Source organism: Electrona antarctica (genome assembly GCF_951216825.1).
Source record: "Electrona antarctica genome assembly, chromosome: 11".
NCBI lineage: Eukaryota > Metazoa > Chordata > Actinopteri > Myctophiformes > Myctophidae > Electrona > Electrona antarctica.
Window position 1 is genome coordinate 21,649,310 of NC_136792.1, and position 22,177 is coordinate 21,671,486.

The window sequence follows — 22,177 nt, forward strand, 5'->3', positions numbered from 1 at the left end:
GCATTCCAGCCAGATGTAGTTTGTTTGAGAATTCAAGGTACATCCATAGTAGTTCCATACATATAGGAAACAATACAATGTTAAAGCAATGGTTTGTTTTTCCTTTAATTACATACCTATTTACAGTAGTAAATACATAAACGTGACTATCACAGTTGTTTCAAATCACTTATCCAAAATAAGTTTGTTTCATTCCTCACTTTACATGAGAAATGTTGGGGTCCAGGACCAGGTGACATTTTTAAAACATGACACACATCCAACTTAAAGTCTCTTTACTTGCAGGATGCATGTCCTACACCAGAACTGAGACCACCATCCTCTTCTTCTCCACCAAGGCTGTTATTACACACTTTATTTAATTCTCAAACAACGTATCCACATTAATTAAACACCCTTTTCCTCCCACCAGCAGTGTCGCTTGCCCAAGATCAGAGATTTCGGTGAACAAGCCAGTCATGTGTCCAAAGTGTAAATTAGGCTCAACTGTCACATACTGTATACATTTGACACATCTAAATCGGACTTGATGGGGCTACTGCATATTCCTTGGATTTATACAATTAACCCTTTATTTCGATGCACTGGATTGTAGTTTTTCACAGATTTTCACTCGATGACGACCGATAAGAAAGGAAGCTTTTTGGATCGTTGGTGTTTCACTGTTGCAATGAAGTTCCCCCATTCACACCACAGTGCTGAGCTGAGTTGAGCTTGATGCTGGGTAAGTCAAAACTGTTGGACACATGCAGCCCAGTGTGGACCGGGTCAGCGTGAAACATTCCCTTTATTAATGTGGCAATTCCACTCGCTATACTAGCGGTGCGAGGACATTGCTCAATGTTCAGCTCAGCTCAGCAATGTCTCAAAAACGTCTCCATAACCTCAAGGTCGACTCAGACACAGGACTACCAAATGTTTTTCTGCCCTAGCCTACTTCAATTAATGGTACACTGCAGAAAAGTGCACCATTAAAACAGTTCCGGGTTTGGATTATATTAGAAGAAGGTAACATTTTGTCCGTCCTTAACCCTACCCATACTACATTTATGAGCAAGGTTGAAGCAAACAGTACTAGAAAGGGACCAGACAGCCATGGCCGGGACCAACGCCGAGTCCAGCAGCTTTGTAGGTGGGAAGAGCCTTGTTGCAGTTAGACGGTGTAACCAGCAGGGGGAGCTTTGTCATCTTTATTGCTTTCCAGGGAGAAAGGTGGAATGCGCACGTCAAAGTGGGAGCCGTCTGTCCTCTCGATGCGGAACGTACCCCTGCAAAGTGAGAAGATTACAAATGTAATGGATCAATGAGTCGCTGGCTAACATAAGTACATCAAATCCCATGTGGAATTGACAATTTATGAATGTGAATGAACAAACTCACCACATATGACCACTTGGGGCTTGCAGAGACACATGGCTGCTGTACTGAAAGGCAGGCTGCTCTTTGGACAACACTGGCTCCTGCAGTTGAAGCACAATAATAAAGTGAGTTGTGTGCAGAAACCGAAACAGTCATCATTATACGAAATCCTGTAACTTTATGCCAAGCTGAATATGTGTGGACTCCTGGATGATGTTGGACACAGTGTGTAACTATGCGCTGACAGGTGTGCGTGTGTACTGACCCTGCCCACTACCCCTCGACCTCTGACTGTCTCCAGGGTTCCTGAGAGGCTGAAGATCCTCCAGTGTCTCTCCCTCAGTTGGACCACCTCATTGCCCATGTTCTCCAGACGTATACAATACCGCCACTGTGGAGGCAGATACAGACTTTAACATATACACTACTAGTAGTAAGGCTCACGTTTAGTAAATTATATTTATGAAAGAAAATGGCATTCCCCACAGATAGTCAGCTACTCACCCAGTACACATGGGAATTCTGGGCCTCCTAAGAAGAGGAAAACAGGAATAAAAGATATACAAGGATTTTAAATAAAAACTAATACAGGTAAATAGGAGACTTAATTTATTTAAGGCAGGATAAGTGATATTTTTTGGTTAAAACAAAAAAAGAATGTTAAAAGGTTAAAGCACTATATTCTGATAGTAGTCATTGATATACAGTAGTACTTGTTCAGTAACAGGGGTCTCCCCGTCTCCCCGTCTCGTTGATAAACAGAAGCCCTAAATCCTTCAGTCTGACTCAAGTGCTCATATGCCTGTGTGCTCCTCTAAGAAGGTTTAAGTGAATGTAGTGTCGTGCCTCTTTACCCTCATGCCCATGTAGAAGGGGATGACGGTGACTCGGATGTTCTCAGTCGTCTCTCTGTGTACGTCCGACAGCTCCAGCCAGGGGTGGTTCTTCTCCTGCCATGCCTTCAGAGTGTCTCTGGGCATGAACGGAGGAGCTACGATGAACACGAACGAGAAGCGCGCACACACACACACACACACACACACGTTTCAACAATAGTGCTGGTACACAAATTGCACACTTTCATTTGCCATTTGTGTTTGCTTGCTCATTGTACTCCCCTGGAATTGTGAGTCATCAGGTTGAGGCCATAGTTCTATTTACTAAAAGTGTTTACAGCTTGTGTCCATCTCGATACCATCGCAAAATAGTTGGGAGCAGTTTTTATTTGTGCAAAATAAAACCTACAACAAATCTAATCATGTGGCATGTCGGGCATCCACATGGGAATGGTGGTACTCCAACGCCTACGACCTCAATCGTCTAGCACGCTGAATAAAGCAGACCTACAAACCCGCAAACGCATAACATCTGCAATGCATCATGAGCTTATAGGTCGGCTATTTTTGACACTGTGGTGGGACAAAGTATGAATTGAGTCAGTGGGCATGTAAACATACCCACTAACCTACTCACAATTTTGTAGCAAAGTAGATCATATATGGGCAACTGGTGGTCCAGGGGCCACATGCGGCCCCCACCTTCACTTAATGTGGCCCTCAGGCTAATATCAGAATATTGATATATTATTTATTTCAGCTGTTCCAATTCCAAACATGCATGACCCGCTTTAATGTTATTGTATTTAGTTCATAAAGTTAACATAACTATAGTAAAAACAAAAGTAAAAATGTTAATTCTCAGGATTCCAATTCTAAAATAGCAAAAAATTATTCAGGATTTCAATTCAAATTTAGCAAAAATAGCAGATCTACAAGCTCAAAACGCGTCGCAGTGAGACGCGTTTTGAGCTTGTAGATCGGCTATTTTTGCTACGACAGCAATATGCAATGTGGCCCTCTGGAGTGAGTGTGGAAATATAGTGGCCCTCTCCATCGTCAAACCCCTGAAGTAGATACTGTAGACGTCACGTGTGGAATGGGAAAGGGTTTACCTTTGGCAGGGTTGAACAGAAGAAAGCGTTCAAACAGCTCGTGCTGAATGGGGATCTGCTCTGTGGAGTTGTAGGGCAGGATGTCTTCATGGCTCACATAGTCCAGACCTGGAGAGAATGAGATGCATCAGGAAGCACAGAGACTGTCACATTGTCAAGATGTTTATAGGTATACGGACTGAGAAACTCAGGACACAATGAGTTTCACCTCCTCAGATGTTTTCAAGTTATTACACATTACAGAATCTCTCACGCATCATGGTACAACACCAGCACTGTAACACTGCTGAGCTCAATGAAAAGTGTAGAAACGTATCCATCCACAGCTATTATTTACGCCCGATTCTATACTACGTCCAAGCATAGACATGGTAATGCCACGCCTGCCTCTGATTGGCCTACCTAGTACAGACAATGCCTCTGATTGGCGCCTGCCTCTGATTGGCCTACCTAGTACAGACAATACCTAGTACAGACTTTCCTCCGAGATGGATATGTGGGAAATAATACATGTACGATATAATACAAGAGAATGACAGCTTGGCACGCGCAACAGTAACTTTAATTTTTGTAGAAGGCTAACTCTAATATTTTTTATGCCGTTTGCTTTGATGGAATAATTGATTGAACACGTACGCCGTAATATGATTTGATTTGGGTGTGTTCTAAATTAAGTGTTTGTGTTGATTATTGTGTCATTTATTTGTATGTGTCTTTTCCCTTGATCTTTTTTAGTTAGTTACAAGGCTGCATTCTGTTGCGCGTGCCAAGCTGTCATTCTCTTGAATTATACCGTACTAATTATTTCCCACCACGGTCTCTGGTGAGACCATGGGGGCAAGACGGACAGTGTCGGTAGGCCAATCAGAGGCAGGCGGGCGTTACCATGTCTATGCTCAGACGTAGAATAGAATCAGGCATAATTTACATAGTGAAAATATTTCAGGAAATACAAAAAATAACTAGCTTCACCCCCAGTTTGAACAATCTACAATACTTTGTCAACCATTTTCCCAGGTCACTAGCCTAACAGACGGGATGCACACGCAGATTAGACACACCAATGGACCGACATGCGGAAACAATGGTCGGACATGCGCTGCTCCCGTGCTTGCGGTTAGGGTTTGTGGTAGGTTGTCGGACCAATTGCCATTTTGCTCTTACATAATCTCCTCTTTAAGGCATGTTCTATGTAAAAGAAAGAAAGAAAGAAAGAAAGAAAGACGCCAGCATCCGTATCGTTTCTTTTTTTTTAACTAAAATGTAGAGCTGGTCATACCTGGGATGGCATACAGAGCTCTGCTGTCATCATGATTGGCCAAAAACGTCACCGCTTCTGTCTGGGACCTCTGAGACTGTGAACCACAACAGAAACACACAGTACAAAAAGGGATGTAAGTGTGAAATTACTATCCATAACAGTAAGGGGACAGAATCTTTGGATCTTTGGTTATCATGTCCAGAATGCTCGCACACAGCATTTATTGATGCCCACAACGTTCAAACCCATCAACCGTTGCTGAGCCTGAACATCCTGTCATCTGCGTTATTAACATAAATAGCTTAGCTCAGTGTAATGGTCACTTGGCTCCATCATTGTGCTTGACCACAGGTAAGGACCAAAGTTGTGTTAAGTGACCATAAAATCCTTCTTGAGAAAATAGTGGAAAGTAGGTGCTGCTGAACTCAGCAAAACATTTCATTATCAAGGTTGTGTATGTTTCCTGGTTAGTACGCAAGTAACCTTGGTAGCCTTGGTAAAGAGTTCCCGGGCCATGTGGCCCACTGCCCCATACTGCAGGAGCATATAGTATCTTCCGTTTCTGATGAGGCAGCTTGGTACAAATACACTCCCTGTACATGACACTAGTATGTCACAGGGACTTACCCCCAGCCCAAGCCTTGATTAGAGTTCTCAACAGGCCTGAAAATTAATGGAGCCGTAAACAAGGAAGTGAACGGCAGCGTGCAAGAGTACGGCGCAGAAGCAAAGGCCAAAAAAACACACCTGTGTGAAGTGAGCGGTGCAACTGTACCGTGTGGGGGTCCCCGCAACATCCAGACCCCCAGGAACACGCCCAGGGGGCCAGGCCGGTTCCGGCGAGCCTTCCCGAGTTACCGTGTTTTCCATGCTCGGACATACAGACCGAGGGACAGACATACACACATTGCTACGTAATGGAGCGGTTAGGCACCGCTCAAAAAGACCTAAGGACGCCTATACACGTCCAAGGCACCCCGTGGTTTTGATTTACATTTGTTACATTTCACAGTAACTCACTATGTGAGGGCAGTCCCTAGTGTCGATGAGGACCTGGTAGTAGGTGTGCGTCTTCCCCTTTACCTCCTTGGAACCGTGGGCCCCTGGGGGGTCTGGTTTGCTACAGTAAAGATAAAGACACAAATTTCAACAAATCAAACTGTCTGCTTTGGAAAATAAAAATAAATTAAAAAATAGTTTTTAAAGCACAAGTAGCCATATTGCCAAGATATCTTAAATAGTTGCTTTGTTGATAAAAAAAAGAAAAGAAAGAAAAAAGATGATCCAACATATTTTTCCCATCGTCTTATATTGCACTGTGAAACATGTCTCAAAATCACACTTTTCGCACACAAATTAACTGGCTCATTATGGCCAGCCTAATTAACAGTGGATTGTGCCTTCTGCCTGCACTATTCATATGTTTAATTCGTCATTTTAATGCCAATAGAAACATCCGTGATATACACACTATATCTCATTCTGACACGGCAATCCTATAGTATTATACACAGTTCTGATGGTGGCGGTAACGTCACCATTATGCCGATTTTGTCCAAATAGAGCGAATCTGGCGAAAGCACTTCCGGTTTAACGAACCATAACATCCGGTAGTAGTTTTGACTGTGCAGCACTGTCAGATGTCCGGGATGCTAAGCTATCATCGTATTTTTTATAACTAAGTCAAATTAAGCTCTAATCAAGCCCCAAATATCGCATTTTACGCAGCGATGCACATAAAGACCGCGCGCGTGTGTGATCGACCGTGCACGCATGGATTTCGGCCGGTTTTAGGTAGATTACATCGGCCGTTAGCCAAACAAGCTAAAAGTTGCTACATTATGTTACATTAAGCCCCCGATTATAGGGAATTAAACGCTCGCGTCAATTACGTCATTGGCCATAAGGGATTTATTGATTCATCGCGTCAATTACGTCAATAGCCATAAGGGTAACGTAAATAACGTTCAATGTTTTATCTTCCGTTTACAATGATAGATGAAAATAGTAATGGCCCGGACGGTTAGCTCAACCGTCTGGGCACCTAGGCTGCCAAGCCAGCCGGATGGCGTTCCGCAGGTTCGACTCCCGAGCCCGATGGCCTTTGCCGCGTGTCACTCCCCATCTCTCTGCCCCTTTCCTGTCTGTCTACTGTTCCCTATCAATAAAGGCATAAAAAAGCCCCAAAACAAATCTTTAAAAAATAAAGTAATAATAACTGCTAGACCGGATATTGTAATTTTATACATTGTATAAAACAAGAACTGTTTGCATTCGTTTCTTTTCTAAAAGTCCAACTTTGAGACCTGTTTCACGTTGCAGTAAGTAACTACAAAACCCAAACCTCTACCAAACATTGACAATTGTGGTGTCCTGAGATGACTGGATGGAACTACTAATCTATGTGGATGAGTAATAATGTTACACTCTATACAGTAAAAATCACTGGAAAATACAAATAATGAGCACACATTTGTGGGGGTGAATTGTCAACTGAACTGAAGCTTAAGAGTAGTCTGTCTGTGTGAGAGGGTTTACCTGTCGGACACCGGAGGGGTGACATCTCTGTCATAGAGCCGAGCATGCCAGGGGAACAAGACAATGCCTCTGTAGCCAAACACACTGTGGAGGAACAGCTGAGAGAAAAACATGGAGAGTGGGAGTTTAAGTCCATGTAGCCTTAATGTTAGATAGCTTATGTTTAGCCCATAGATTACAAATCACAGTATACTTTTATTATTACTGCCAACTTTTTCCCAAAAAATAACATGGTTTATTCGAGAGGTAGAAAGGCAGATAAAGAATACACAATAAATGTAAAGTTACATTTATAATTAATTTTAATTTTATCATCATTTGTAATAATTTGTCGGTTATGATATCGTTGCATTTTATTCGGGAAAGTTGTAATTATTTAGGAGAAGTAATGATTTAGGAGAGAATATAAACAAATGCTAAATCTAAAAAATAAAGCCATTAACAGCTATGCAGGTCTATTCATGTATGGCCCAAAGCTGTGAATTGATGCTGGTATGATCCTTTGATAAAGTACATATATATGGCAACCTAGCCTACAGGATTACACCTAGTAATATACCTTTTGTGTGAAATGCACCACCCACCCACAAACACACACACACACACACGTGTGTGTGGGTGATGCTCATAACGCACGTTTGAGCATTCATTCTCTTACCTGTCCTGTTTCGTATTTGCCATGCTGCTTCACTGCCTCAAACACTCCAACTGTCTCCAAAACCTTCCCCTCAGGCCTGTTGCATGTGTGTGTGTGTGTGTGTGTGTGTGTGTGTGTGAGTGAGAGAGAGAAACAAAACAAACGAAGTGTTAAAAACATAGCAAGAACATAATATAGGGCAAACCACTAACAGATTAGATTATGGTGAGTTAACAGCACTAGCACAACAACAATGCTCTTCAGTGAAGCGCACTGAAGGACCTTATATTGGAAATCACACAACAGCTACTTTTAAATCATGTTAACATATGTCATTCCCATAAAGAAAGAAAATCCCCGACTCCAGTCGTAATCACAAGCGATAGGCTATCTGACAAATTGAAGAAAACACCTCAACGTGTCAAGAGGTCAACAAACAGAAAATACTGTAATCTCTATCCCTTCCAACTCCTCCATGGATCACACCCAGCCACACAAACACCACCACTATCAACAAGACACCGACAACAACAGCTGGCAGACTTCTAATACATGTACATCCCATGAATACCTCTCTGCTCTCCTCTGAGCTAATCTGTCCAACAGAGATGAGTGTGGGGGGTTGGCAAGGGTAACAAAATGGACAGGAGGGATTTAAATACATAGTAAATTTGTTTCAGATTATTTTTCATATTATCAGTGCATGGCCCGCAGAAGATTACATCTGACCAGACATCAGTGACGTTCCCATTACTGCTGCTTGGTGGTAGGTCTGAGTATTGGATTAGAAATAGAAACAAATGTTGAAAACAAAGTCTTATATATATATAGGCTATATTTTCTTGGCATTTGTCTCTCTATAAACCCAGTTTAGATACAAATTACTCACAGGATTAATAATAGCATTTTGTGTGCTTAATAAATGCTGAGATTTTCAGTTGTGGTTCTGATATCATAGCTGGTGACTTTGCCAGTAGAGTTCTTCAAAAAGTCTCATAGTATTTGAAGTTTTGAACAGTTTGTATAGCCTCGTATTACTGGTTGTTTTCATACTTCACCCAGCAGAGGAGTCACTTTCATTCTCAGTAGGAATACTTGACCTCATAGTCAAACTATTTGTGCCTGGCTTTCTTTAACCCCTTCTCAGTTCTCAACACATTGAGACTGTCCTATCTTTTGGTCTCTTTCTCCTACAATCTGAACAAATTCAACAAAGATATCAAACGTAAATAATATAGCTCTACCAGGCAGTTGCAAAGGCTGGCCGCCGGGCACATGCCAAGGCCAACAGCGACCAAAAGCAAGCCTTGCTAACACACATAGAGGCACTTATTTTTCCACATAGCTTACAGAAGGTAGCCAGTGGGTGCGAATTACAGGGAGCTCAGGCAGCTCCCCTGAAATCCTTCAATTCAATTTCTCATTTTAGAAATGTATTAAATCATCCATGGCATTGGGGATGGGGGCATAATCCAGTGTGTGCAGGCTCAATTTGTTTCTGTTTATGCTCTTCTGTCCAGCACATGGGACTTTGCTGTTGTGAAGATGTCATTAGGACAATGAAAGGTGGCAAAAGACAGATACCATGAGGCAAGTGATGATGATTAATGGTTACATAAACTAAAGTCACATGGAGGCACACACACACCTCATTCACACAGTGTCCACTACGGTGTGGACTAATGGGATCCTTAATAAACAATATTGGCGAACATGTTTGTATGTCAGAAACTGTACAATGTTTACATTTATTTTTTCATTGTTATTGTATTGTGCTGTACTGTTAAATGTGATATGGATCTCCCTGGATATGAAATAAAGATTGAATTTAATAGTCAATCAACAGAACGCTTTCAACAGAACGCTCCTGCCACTGGTGCCAGTTCTGAGCCCTTGGGCAGGAACAGTAGGCTAAAGGCTGGTTATTATGTGAATCATCGATCTACACAATGAGGAACCTCAACCTCAACCCAGCAAAAAGTACAAACACAACAAGAGAAACTCTGTAAATTGAATTGTTTAGCCTTTTCAAAGTCAAGGGCAGAGAGCTTTTTGTCAATTAAGGATGGGATGAGAATCGCTATTGTTTATCATGATAAAAAAAACACAATAATCGTATCGTAGAGATTTTAATTAATTGTGAAATTGTGCTCAATCATACTTGAATTGGCTTTTGTTGAGCTTCAAATTCAGTCCCACTCAAACCCACTACTTGATAAAACGGACCTGTAAAGAGTTAATTTGATACGCTCTTAAAGGACCAATTCACAACTTTTCAACCTACAGTATCTTCATATAATTGGTCATGATAAAATGCCACCATTTGTTTCTACTCGGTCTGTGTCTCATGGGAGGGCTGTGGGCAGTTCAGAAACCTGTCCACTAGAGACGATGGGGAATCCAAGCTTTCTCACGATAATAAAAATCGAAATATATTTAAAAATATCACACCCGTGTGAACTGAGTGGTGCAACAACACATTTATTGTTATAGTTACTGTACATTTTGAGATCACTCTGACGTGATGTCAGTGACGTCACATACCCGTGGCAAGTAAATAAAATGTTCGAGCAAGTGGAGTTTGCTTCCAGGTTGCTCGACGAGCAAGTGCATTCTGTCTTCATTAAATATTATTGGCTAGTATTCATGAAGAACGATACTTAACACAAATAGCAGTTTCACAAAAGTGACTATTGTCACTCAGCAGTTATTGATTGGATTTAACATTAATTTGTTCTACAAACGTACATTTGACCTGTTATTTTAGACAATTTACTTTTCGGGCAAGTGGGCATGACCTTTGGGCAAGTAGAACATGACCTGTACTTGCCAGATGTGCAAGTGCCTCTGAGACCTTTAGTGTCAACCCCTGTTTGAGCAAATTGTACTATAGCATTGCACATTTCAGGACACAATTATACTTCTAACATCTTCTATTTGTACTTCTACTAGTACTATTTGTGCACCATGGCTGCTGAATTAATATAATTCTAGGGTTCATGCATTTGCATACCTTAACAGCACTGTGTGCACAATGCAACCAACCAACCAATCTAATGCTGAGTAGTTGAGTACTAAAAAATAAATAAGAAAACTATATTGTTTATATGCACTGTGGTGGGTGAGCAGGGTGACAATGGTTATGTTAGATGGTATCCCAAAATATATGGAGAATACACACAAAACCAATGCATGCATGATTGCACCGTGTGGATGCTCTTTCCCCAGACGTGTCAATATGCTTCGTTTGTTTTTGTTGAATAAGTATATTGAGTATATAGTCGTAATAAATAGTTGACAGCTAAATGCTATCACCAATGTGTTCCAATCAAGTTGTAAGCATTTCACCCATGCCTCTGGACATATTACATCAGCAGTAACAGCATATGAACCATTCGTGCTAACCATGTCAGGTCTGTTTGCTAGGTAAACACAAAAGGAATCATCTGAAATAATAGCCTACGATACATACATTTCAGTATGATAATGATCATGTTGCTGGAATATATATTTGCACGCTGTCAAAACTTTCAACGTGTCGGCGACTCGGCGTCGCTGAGAATCATGCCATTTTGAAGTCCAGAGTGACAACACAGGCTAGCTACAAATAGCTAAAGTCGTTAGCATCTGTTACACTGAAATTGGTGACCTGTCGAATAGTGTGGCCAAATAGGTCACTGTGGGATAAACGCATCTGCACCTTAAGACTAGTATATTAATATATACTCTAAGCTCTGCACCGAATGTCTACTTTTTCTCAACTAGCATTAATCTCCACTCTTTTAATCTTCACCAATCCATAGAACAACGGTGCAGGGGACATGTAGATGTAGCTGTTATATATATATTAAAATGTATTGCTCTTAGTTTTTGAATTTGTCATGTTTGTGGTTAGGGAATTTACCTGGAATTTGCTGGAATGAAGACAAAATCTGGAACTCTTTAAGAAACGAACAGTCGCGGAATTTGATAAGTAACCAATTTCGGCGTATCGCACCCGATCTCGTTAGCAGTGCTATCACAAGAGGACACTCTTACCGTGACGACATGAACCTGGTCTGTTGAATAGTGCTGGACAGCCCGCAGGACAGACATGCTTGTTGTATTCGTGGTCTGCACTTAAAGCCACAACTGCTGTCAACAATACTAAATATTCTCTGTGTGTGTTTCTTGTTATATCTACTGACAGTCGTCAGGAACCCTCTGCGTAACGCGCAGGCAGCCATCTTTTCCCGACTGCTCACGCGCACCCGTTCCATGCGCACACGTGAATGACGCGATACAGTAGATTTAGAGCCAAAATCCACCTTCAGTGATCCAAAGAGGGGCACCCAGCTGCAGCCTAGCTTCGGTCCCTACTCATCTGCGAAGAGAAAAGGCTGCAGCCTCGCATCCAAACGCAAACAAATGGTACTACTAGTAACCAAAAAAGTCATAAAGGCACACGATTTAATGGAATTGAATAAACTCAAGAACATGGCATAGGCTACATTCTAAATGCATTCAAATAATTGGCACTAATTGTGCCTTTAAGTCGCCTTTGGGCACAAATTGTGTTGCTTTAAATAATAATTTATTTCTCTAAAATATAACAATATATAATAATAATATTATATAATAATAATAATGAACATGAAATTGTGAAAACAGGAAGTAGTGGGGATACATGACGTCATCGTGTCACAAGGTAAACAACATGGCTGCGCCCGTCTTCTGGTGTCTGTGTTGCTATTTCCAGCAGGCTGCAGCTAGTTGATTAAAATTAGATGAATAAATATAAGTTGTTGATATAGGAAAAACCCGATGCCCGATTTCTAAATATAAACGTTACAAAGAGGGGACCAGTCCCCATCTAGCTGCAGCTCATCAACAGAACAGAGATGGCTTCTTGTTTTGTGGTTGGGGATAAATTCAGAGAGAGGGTGACGGAGCTTCTGGAAAATCACCTCTCCTCAGTTCCACAAGGATTACGTGAAGAATTGGAGAAGGTCCTTGACAGACCAGAACCAACAACACTGTCCTTTGGAGTGGCAAGGAGACTCAAGAAATACCTTCAGGATAATGGTGATCAGATTATCTTACTATACATCACGACGTCACAAAAGTCAATTGCACCTAGTACAGTATAATTAAATTGTAAAAAATGCAAGAGGAATTACTTTTTTAAATTGGAGTATTGCCCATTTGTATCTTTCAACGTTTACCAACAATCATAATCAACATTATGTTGTCATGTTTAATACAATTATTGAAATTTGTGTTTTACTTGTAGGTCATCCCTTCTACTTGCATGAACTACTGGAGGACAGCTCATTGCATCTGCCTGAAGTATTGAAGCCACCCAGAGTAAGTGGACTGATGCACGGAGGCATTCATCATTATATTCATCATATTATTGAGGGGTGCTAGCCCCTCCTATACACAGGTTTAATGTTTGTCTTTAGTTCAATGTTTGTTTTGTAAACGCATTGACAATGAAGGGAAAATTTACGTCATAATGTGTCATTTACGTCATATTGTCTCTTTATTGTTAATGGTTGTTTTACATCACCATTATTAGACTTTAATATATTAGCGCCCCTCACTTCACACGGGTGTGATTTTTATACTCTATTCAGGTTTGGATATTTGCCTTCCTTGTAATGTGAGGGAGAGAGAACTACAGCATCTCTACTCTAGGGCCACGGCCAGAGATGGGAACTGCCTTAACTAATGGTGAGCTTGTTCTGTCTCATTTCAGAACCCTGAGCTGGTGGCACGCCTGGAGAGGATCAAAGTCAAACTAGCCAATGAGGAATACAACAGGATTACACGAAATGTCAATACTCAGGTGAATCTTTAGTGCTATGTCATATATTTTATAATGGTTGAAATACAGGCCTGTATCTCAAATTATGCTTGGTTTATATCATGTAATGTAAAATTTTGTCTGGACCTGAGCCAAGGGACGACACCAAAATGTGACATATTGCAGGGAGTGAAACATTGGAGATTGATTGTATAGCATTGTGGTTTTGTGAAGTGTGTTAACCCTTCTGGTAGCCTTGAAAGCTCTGTATTGAGTCTGTAATGAGATTTACCTCAGTCTACTCTGAATCAATGTTTCTTGTATGTGCCTCGCTTTTCTCTCCAGGAAATATGTCGCGGTGGAACAGTGGCAGATTTTGGGAGGCAAAGTTAGTATATATGGAACTAAAAGCAATATACCTAATGTCCAAATTATTCATTCATAATGATTTCCCTTACTGTAGGTTAGCACATTAACTTTAGTGTCTGCTTTTTACCCGTCTCTGCAGTGAGATCTGCAAAAGCCGCTGTGGTGACTGTATTCAACTTCATAGTGACAGTTGCTGCTACTTTTGCTTGTTGCTACATGGGAAGCCAGTACCTCTTTGCAGCGATTGAAGCGGTAGGACAATATATATTTGAATATGAAAATGTATTCAACACAACAATGCATTAAGCTAGGGATGGGCAACCATGTCTCATACTGGGTGATCTTGATGGGCTATTTGGTTGACATGGTGGCCCACCCCTGTTGTACATGTACAGCAAGGTAAAACTCTCAAATAGCTTGTGCAAAAGTGATCTTAATATTCCTCATAATGTTTCATGTAATAATTAAGTAATTTGTTGTCTATTAACGTTTACCGTTACCATACTGGAATTCATGACTTCCTTTCTTCCTTTTGTGTTGCAGAGGGTTATATCTGCTGTGATTGCTGCGTCAGTAGTAGGCCTGGCTGAGCTTTATGTTCTTGTACGGACCATGGAGGGAGAACTCGGAGAACCCTAGTGGCAGCCATGGAGGTAGAACTACAGCAACCATTGTAACGGGGAACCTAGAAAACATGGAGACAGATTGCTTCCTGTATACATGGAAGCATTCTCTGTTATGATGAGCAACACAGTACACATTCCATTTGACCTAAAGATTATTTTTTGAACTTTAAATTATAAAACCTTTCAGATTCAATTTACGACAGCCTAACTTATTTAGGCTACTATTCTTAAATATCTTTATGGATTATATTCACTCATGTCATGCTGTGATCATCCTGTGACTGATTTAGGAGGTGAAATTAATGCTTTTGTACATTTTTGTTGTTGCTTAATGCAATTTGATTGGTGATCATTTTCCTTTCTCCTGATGGCATATTTAACAGGGTTCCCACGGTCATGAAATTCCTAAAAATATTTTGAAATGAGAAAAAAACAAAAGCTTTCCAGTTGTGGAAAAGGTTTGAAATGTATTAAGGGACCTGGAAAAATTGGTTGGCTATGCATTGTTTTGGCTATTGATTTAGTTAATAAAACCCTTTTTCCAAAACATGTATAACATTACACAAAATATGTAACATGCCAAACGGGCAGCCGGCAGCGTGATTGCAGCCTAAATGTGTACCAGTACATGACAAATAACAGATCTACAAGCTCACAACATGCTGCGTGTGTGATCCTGTGCCCTAGAATAGGTATGGTGTAGCAAAGCACAACATTTGGTACAAAATATGCTTTATTGTTGCTACACTGCCTGTCTTTTGGGCACAATGAGTAATACTCATTATTGGGCTGGATGATTGTTATGGGTTTGGTGATGATTGTTACAGGTCACTGTGGAGAGTCGCAGCGCCATGTTTAGGACCGCCTCGCTCGGTGGCCGCAACAAAAAAGTCATGTGACCGATACCCATGAATAGGCCTGGAATTTGACTTAAATGTTCAGGAAAAGTTTTGGAAATAAATTGGTAAAAGTGTGTGAGAACCCTGATTTAAATAATGTTAATTATGTTCTGTTATTTATTTACAGTTACTTCGTTTTATTGTATGCTTTTCCTAGTTTTTGTCTTTCCTTCCTTGAATGTTGTTAAGATGGCACTAGTCTGTTGAGTCCTCCATGCTGTCATATGTGGAACTGTAAAAGTTACTCCAATAAAATGAGCGCTAACAAAAGTGCAGTGCACTGTATGTCCAGACAGTTACAGTAAATTATTATGCTATACCTCAACCCAGCGAGACAAGTGAAATGTACCCATAAATATGTTTAAAATACCACCGAAGAGTAAAAAGCGGTACTTCAGCCTTCAGCCATCCTCAGAGCAGATTAAAAAGTCCATTGAAATCATTTGATTATAAATTGAAAATCTGTTTTGACTTTGACTCGCATTGCAATGAATTGCATTTTACCATGGCTGTCGCATCGATAAATTCCTTGTCCATGTCATTAGTTTCAAATCTTTTTTTTTTTCAGAGGCTTTGCTTGGCCTCACGTACTAAATAACATGACAGATGTGCCGTTGCTACAGACGCAATGTTTGTGATGCCTATTAATATTGCTATCGTGGAGCTATCTCCTGTAATCTATCTCCACCTGACAGATGTACAGTAGTAATACTTTTCTTGGTCTGACTTGATCTGTTTTGATTGGAATTAGAGGGCCACGGGCAGGGTTTTACAGCCAATGCAACAAAACAACCAATTACTGTTCAGCGAGGACAGCTGTGATAGAGGAATATCCACTAATCTATAACAGTAGAATGTCTGCTTTGTGTTTGTGGGCCTGGGTGGGAGGCCTCCCACCCAGGCCACCCTCATATTTTAGTATATCACTTCATCCATCATCTGCAAATAAGGACAGGTTCTCTCATATCAGTCGAAAGATTTAAAATATGAAACTAAATCATAAATACACCCAAAAAAAGTATCCCCCAAGATCAGAGATTTGACACCAGGATTAAAGCTTTACTGGAAGATTATTTGGTATTAAAGATTATGATATTCAGAGATGGTTGTCCAGAGTGAGTCCTACTGTCTGTCATATCTGTCTCCTCGCTTGTAATACTTCAGAACCTAAATCCAAGCACAATTACAGATCATGTAAGCTCCAGCTTTAACTTAGTTCTTATTTTATCTTATTCACATGACTCCACAACCATATCCGAATACTGGATAGAGAGATAGCTATTGGGTTTGGTACTTGGGGGGGGGGGGGGTAGGGGGGGTAAATCAGAAAATATTAATTCCTGTTATCTCAGCAAAAGGAATGATTTTAATCTGGATGTTTTGAAAGATGCTGCTTGGTTGCAGCATCATAATGTACATGTCATGGCTCAAATCGAAACTGGAAAACAGGAGCAGAATCCATGTCAGAGGACTGATACCACTATATAAACATGTTCTGTTATTCATACACTGTACACAGCTGAGCTCCATGTAGTCTATTGGCTCTTTTGGGAAATTCCTTTTCTGAAACAGCTTACAGAAATACTGTATACTGAACAACAATAGCTATAACCACCACAAACTAGCACTGGCCCGCTTGACTTAGTATATAAACTTAGTATTTTTTATAAAAACGAATCACTAATACTGTAATAACCAACATGTAACAAAGCAAGAACACATTGTTGACAATAACATGATAACAGATACTGTATGTAACAGTTTAAGACAAACACTGACAACACCCATTGGACTGTTAGGAAAGTACTGAAAGGACTTTGGCTTAGAGATGGGAATTGTTGTAAAATGAGATAAGGAGTGAAACAGTAATAGACAATTGTCCTTGTAATTCTATTATCGCCGGACCATCAAACCAAGTCAAATTTTAACATACTGTAGTCCATACATATCCAGTCCAGTCTCATCTTTGCTAAGAAATGTTGTTTACTAAAATTCACTGACAAAGGCTGGAAAAGTCCACAGCTCCTTCAGAAATCAATGGACATAAAGTCAAATTGACACGTTCCTTTGAATTACAGGAAGTTAGTGGCAATAGCAGCATTGTAGATGAGGTCTGAGATGTAACCCATGGACGTCTGCGGTCCCACTTGAGGGTGGTGGTGATGTCCCTGTCCCTGGGTCACGTCCCAGTACACCTGTTGCCGGTGGGATGGGACCACCTGATCTACAGAGTAGTGACCTCCACCTCCAGGGCTGCCTCTATACCTGGCCTGGTGGGCTCCACCTGGGCTCAGACCTTGGGGCTTCAAGTTCTTGAAGTTCTGGTGAAAGCCGACATCCCGAGACAAGCAGGAGGATGCAGAATGATAGTTCTGCCTCATAGTTGGCTGGGAAAAGGAAGCAGGGAGAGGTCCTAGGTGCGGTCGCACCTGGCGTTCCTCCTCACACAGAACAGCCTCAGAGAGACTTGGAGAGATGGGCTGGTGATGTAAAGAGGATGATGTAGAAGATGATGAAACAGGGCTGCTATAGAATCGGATCCAGTCGGAGTATATTTGCTGCCCTTCTTCCCTGGAGTGGTTTCGTTCTGGCCTGAACATCTCTCCAATGGCGGAGGAGGGGGCAGGTCCAGGAGAGGCCAACCGGGTCCTGGACAGGAAGGGATCCACAGCTCTCCCACCGAGCACTGACTTGGCTGATTTGGAAAGTCTCCCAGTCTTGGTACTTCTGGCTCTTCTGTTCTGGAACCACACCTGTGGGGAAATGCAACTTACCATGACCATGCTGTTGTAACTGACCATGGGTAAATGTTTGAGAAGCATAACGATTGGATACAGTTACATCTAAGCAGCTGTACTGTGATGAGGTCTGTGTCAAGTTACTAGCCACAGTTCTGCACGTCCCTGCCATGGTTCACCTTTATTTAGGTAACATTCTGTAGCTTTCACCTTTGAACTTGCTGTGGTATTTCATGTAGCCTACTGTGGTTATTCTTCCTTTGCTCTCTGAATGAGAATGTAATCTCTGTATAACCAACATAAACATCTCATTTATCTTCATTAGCTAATTGTCCTCACAAAAGTCACTCCGCAGCCAACATCACATGAGACAAAATTATATTATTATTGTGAAAATACTTCTGATACTGATAGCTACATCTAAATTATTTCTTCTTTGTCAGTAAAGGCCTATGTTGTAGCCTATGTTAAATGTTAAAGTGACAATTCAATGAGCAGACCAACCTGGATCTTGCTCTCAGGTAAGTGTGTGTAAGCAGCTAGTCGCTCTCTTAGAGTTATGTCAGGATAAGGGGTCACAGCAAAAGCTTGCTCCAACTCGGATAGCTGTGCTCGGCTGAAGATAGTCCGCTTGCGTTTCCTCTGGCCTTCCATATACCCGTCCCGTTCAGCCTCAGGAGACAAGTGTGTCGTTTCACTCTTGACATCTGCAACTGCAATCACGTCATTTTCACCATGCATGGTAAAGGTTTACATCGGTTTATTAAATTAACTTTATTAAAAAAACATATTTATTTCTAGCAGATTGGGTATCTGGTCAAATACTCAAATGTTAGGAATAGCCTAAGCATGATTATAATATGAACAGTAGCCTATACAGTACTGTATTTTATATGCAATGTAAAGCACTTTGTGAATTTTGTTCTGAAAAGCGCTCTATAAATAAAGTTTATCATTATTATTTGATTAGGCTATAAATCCATATAGGCCTAGCTATGAATTCAGACAATCACACAAAAAAGTTGGATGAAAGTGATATCAATTTAATTTATCATCATAGGCCTATTACAAATTAATATTCTATTAAGGCTTTGGGCATATCTATTAGCTAGCTATTATTTTAGCCTAGGCCTATTCATTAATATTCATTCATTCATATTCATTTTGGGTCATTAACTTTTCAAATTGAATGGGGGAAAATAGGCACGCAATTATGAAGTCATATAGGCTAAATAAAGAAACAAAAAAGTTTATCTGTTAATAGGCTAATGTAAAAAGGTCATTCCTAGTATTCGGTGCCATTTGTGTCCCCATGACATAATACAGCATATATTGTGTCAAATAAGCAAAAACACTAATCCAAAAAGCTTATTTTATACTGTTAAAGCTTTTCTACCATAGAAAACAATGATTTGTACCTCAGGGTGAAATAATCCCTTTGATATGAGTAGAGGTAAGCTAAAATGCCTTGTCCCCCATCTAATTGTTTATTCAGCTTCAGTTACAAATATATAGTATAATAAGTATCATAATCAAATTCAATTCATTCAACAAAATCAAAAATCTAATTCTTATTGTAAAAGTATTAGTTCTAATGTTTCTCAACAAATGTTATTGTGATACATGTATTTTTAATGCAATGTTTCTCCATGAATAACCCTCTTACGCTGATGCAAATCCACCTGTAAATGTCCCCAGACTATTCCTCTATGCCACATGACTTCAGCAAGGAAACCCTATACCAGAAGTATCACTGTTTAATTTGCCTTTGTATCAATGTTTTAGGTTGGGTAACTGATGTGGTTAAGCATATCATGTCCACCCTGTTACACTTAAATATAGAGGAAATTGATACATTTTCATAATTCTGACAATATGGTTGATAAATATATTAGAATTATTACTCAGTGTTCACAATGTCTACCATATTCTTCATTATATGAATTAGCACAATATCCAAAATGTGTAAATAATGGATATGGGTATGGAAATAATTGGAATAATGGATTAAGCTGGTCAAATGTTTTTCTGACAGCCGAACATGCCCTCTTAAAAAATAAAGTAATAGAGTAAAATCCCGTAAAAATGTATTTTGTTTTGAAAAAAGTTACTAGGCTGAAATTGCACCAAATAGTAGGAATGACGCAAAATCTAATATTCCAACATACCTGTACAGTTATTCTGGTCTCCAAAGAGCGCATTAAAATCCATTTCTGGATGCTCGTTCTGCTTGTTCAAAACAAAATCATTGTCCATGAGGGTCATTAGGCTATAATTCCATGAAAACAATGCTGCTTAAGATTGCTGTTTTCCTGCGTTGAGGCCACGAAAGACTCGTGCATGCTAAATGATGCGCTTAAAGCAACTTCTTATACACGCACAACCTATTGTAGAACAACTCACCCCACCCAACAACCGCTTGCATGAGGTTCAAGTTGACCGACACCATAAGCCCACAGCTCTCATTGGCTTGTCCAGTAAATCCACAAGCCCAGGTGATGGCAATGTCTATGCGACTTGGAATAGACTAGACTCTAGCCTATTCCAAGTAGACTAGAGTCTACTATTTCACCAGAATATGATGCAAAACAATTCAATGCTGGATGTAATTTCATGACATTATAGAGCATCACTGGGAGCACCAGTGATTAACATAAGCCAGTGGTGCATAGCTGCCTATGGATTTATGCTGTATATTGTAAATAAGTAGACCTACAGTAAAACCTTCGCTGTCTGACCAAAGTGCTGTAGAAAATAACACAAAGTCTGTGATATATTTTTGTCTATTTAATAGACATAACATTGACAGTGAATGGAACAAAACAAACAGCAACTTACATCACTACATACAGTATGCAGACCAGATTTGTACACATAGAGCACAAGCATCCAATTGGTTGTATATTGTATATTATTGTAGTATTCAAAGAAGTACTACTGCCCTGCCCTTGCCTTAACCCACAAGTTGCTAAAGCCCACCAGTCATTTGACAAAAAGAATAACATATCATGTCAAACACCTTTTGTACAGCATAACCATTCCAGCAAAAGTCAACCTATATATTTATCTATACTTTTCTGACAGAAACAGACGGAAGTGGCTATAAAACTACACATTGTGTAGGCTTTTGTAGTAGGCTTTTGTATTTGATAGCATACTACAATGTACCTAAACGAAGGGATCAAAGTGAATTCAAACTGGGGAATTGGTTACTCTTGACAAAACATTAAGAATCAAACATTTAAGTTGTCATTCATAATAAAGCCATTTTGTTTTGCCGTTGGAGCAGTCAACACAAATACAGAGTTGGAAGTGAATGACAAATACTTTTGACCAGATGTCCCACATGTATTGCTTCTAAAACAATATATATTTAGCAGTGAAATTATATTTTCTATGAGGGACAAATACAAGACATTGTAAGTCACATGGTGATATGAAGACTATACAGTAGCCTGGGGATGAAACCGTGCACAATTTATTAATTCATTTTCAAACAAATTAATTCTGCCATGTCACTCCACTTGACTGTAAATATTGTAGACCTTATGAATGAGTGTTCTGTGTTCATTACACACCTAATTATACCATTGATATTGTTTACATGGAAAGAGAAGCTTCTCCCACACTGTTGTTTACAATAAGGTATTGAAATGCAAACTTTAAAGAATCTGTCCACTGTCCTTAATAATTCACTATCCACACAGCACAGTAACTGTTATAACAATAGATTTTGTGAAATATGTTCCAATGTTCTTTGTGCAGTTAAATGTTAATATTGCTACACTTCCTCAAACAAATGTTAATATAATGAATTATATAACAACTAATTCCTCACTCCTTCTGTGACATGAAATATATAAAGAACAAGCATACATACTGTACATACTGTACACGCGTGCGCACGCACGCGCACACACACACACACACACACACACACACACACACACACACACACACACACACACACACACACACACACACACACACACACACACACACACACACACA

The 22,177-nt window shown here is 40.1% G+C and overlaps 3 protein-coding genes across 3 annotated transcripts; 1 reads left to right on the forward strand and 2 right to left on the reverse strand.

The window, feature by feature from the left end:
• Window positions 1-80: 80 nt before the first annotated feature.
• Window positions 81-12,073, reverse strand: poldip2 (polymerase (DNA-directed), delta interacting protein 2). The gene is made up of 11 exons (XM_079514129.1): window positions 11,785-12,073; window positions 7,768-7,843; window positions 7,110-7,207; window positions 5,592-5,691; window positions 4,590-4,665; window positions 3,311-3,418; window positions 2,214-2,350; window positions 1,864-1,890; window positions 1,625-1,750; window positions 1,381-1,460; window positions 81-1,268 (listed from the first exon to the last, which is right to left on the reverse strand). Exons 1-11 carry the CDS (start codon window positions 12,003-12,005, stop codon window positions 1,154-1,156), a joined length of 1,164 nt encoding a protein of 387 aa, XP_079370255.1. The 5' UTR covers window positions 12,006-12,073; the 3' UTR covers window positions 81-1,153.
• A 348-nt stretch (window positions 12,074-12,421) lies between these two features.
• vma12 (vacuolar ATPase assembly factor VMA12) lies at window positions 12,422-15,969 on the forward strand. The gene is made up of 6 exons (XM_079514141.1): window positions 12,422-12,810; window positions 13,019-13,092; window positions 13,487-13,576; window positions 13,880-13,922; window positions 14,043-14,155; window positions 14,447-15,969. Exons 1-6 carry the CDS (start codon window positions 12,627-12,629, stop codon window positions 14,540-14,542), a joined length of 600 nt encoding a protein of 199 aa, XP_079370267.1. The 5' UTR covers window positions 12,422-12,626; the 3' UTR covers window positions 14,543-15,969.
• Window positions 15,970-17,500: 1,531 nt separating this feature from the next.
• Window positions 17,501-18,820, reverse strand: sebox (SEBOX homeobox; the record flags this gene model as incomplete). The annotated part of the gene is given in 4 exon segments (XM_079514140.1): window positions 17,501-18,067; window positions 18,070-18,096; window positions 18,098-18,181; window positions 18,671-18,820. Coding segments are annotated over 4 exon segments (828 nt in total).
• Window positions 18,821-22,177: the final 3,357 nt, after the last annotated feature.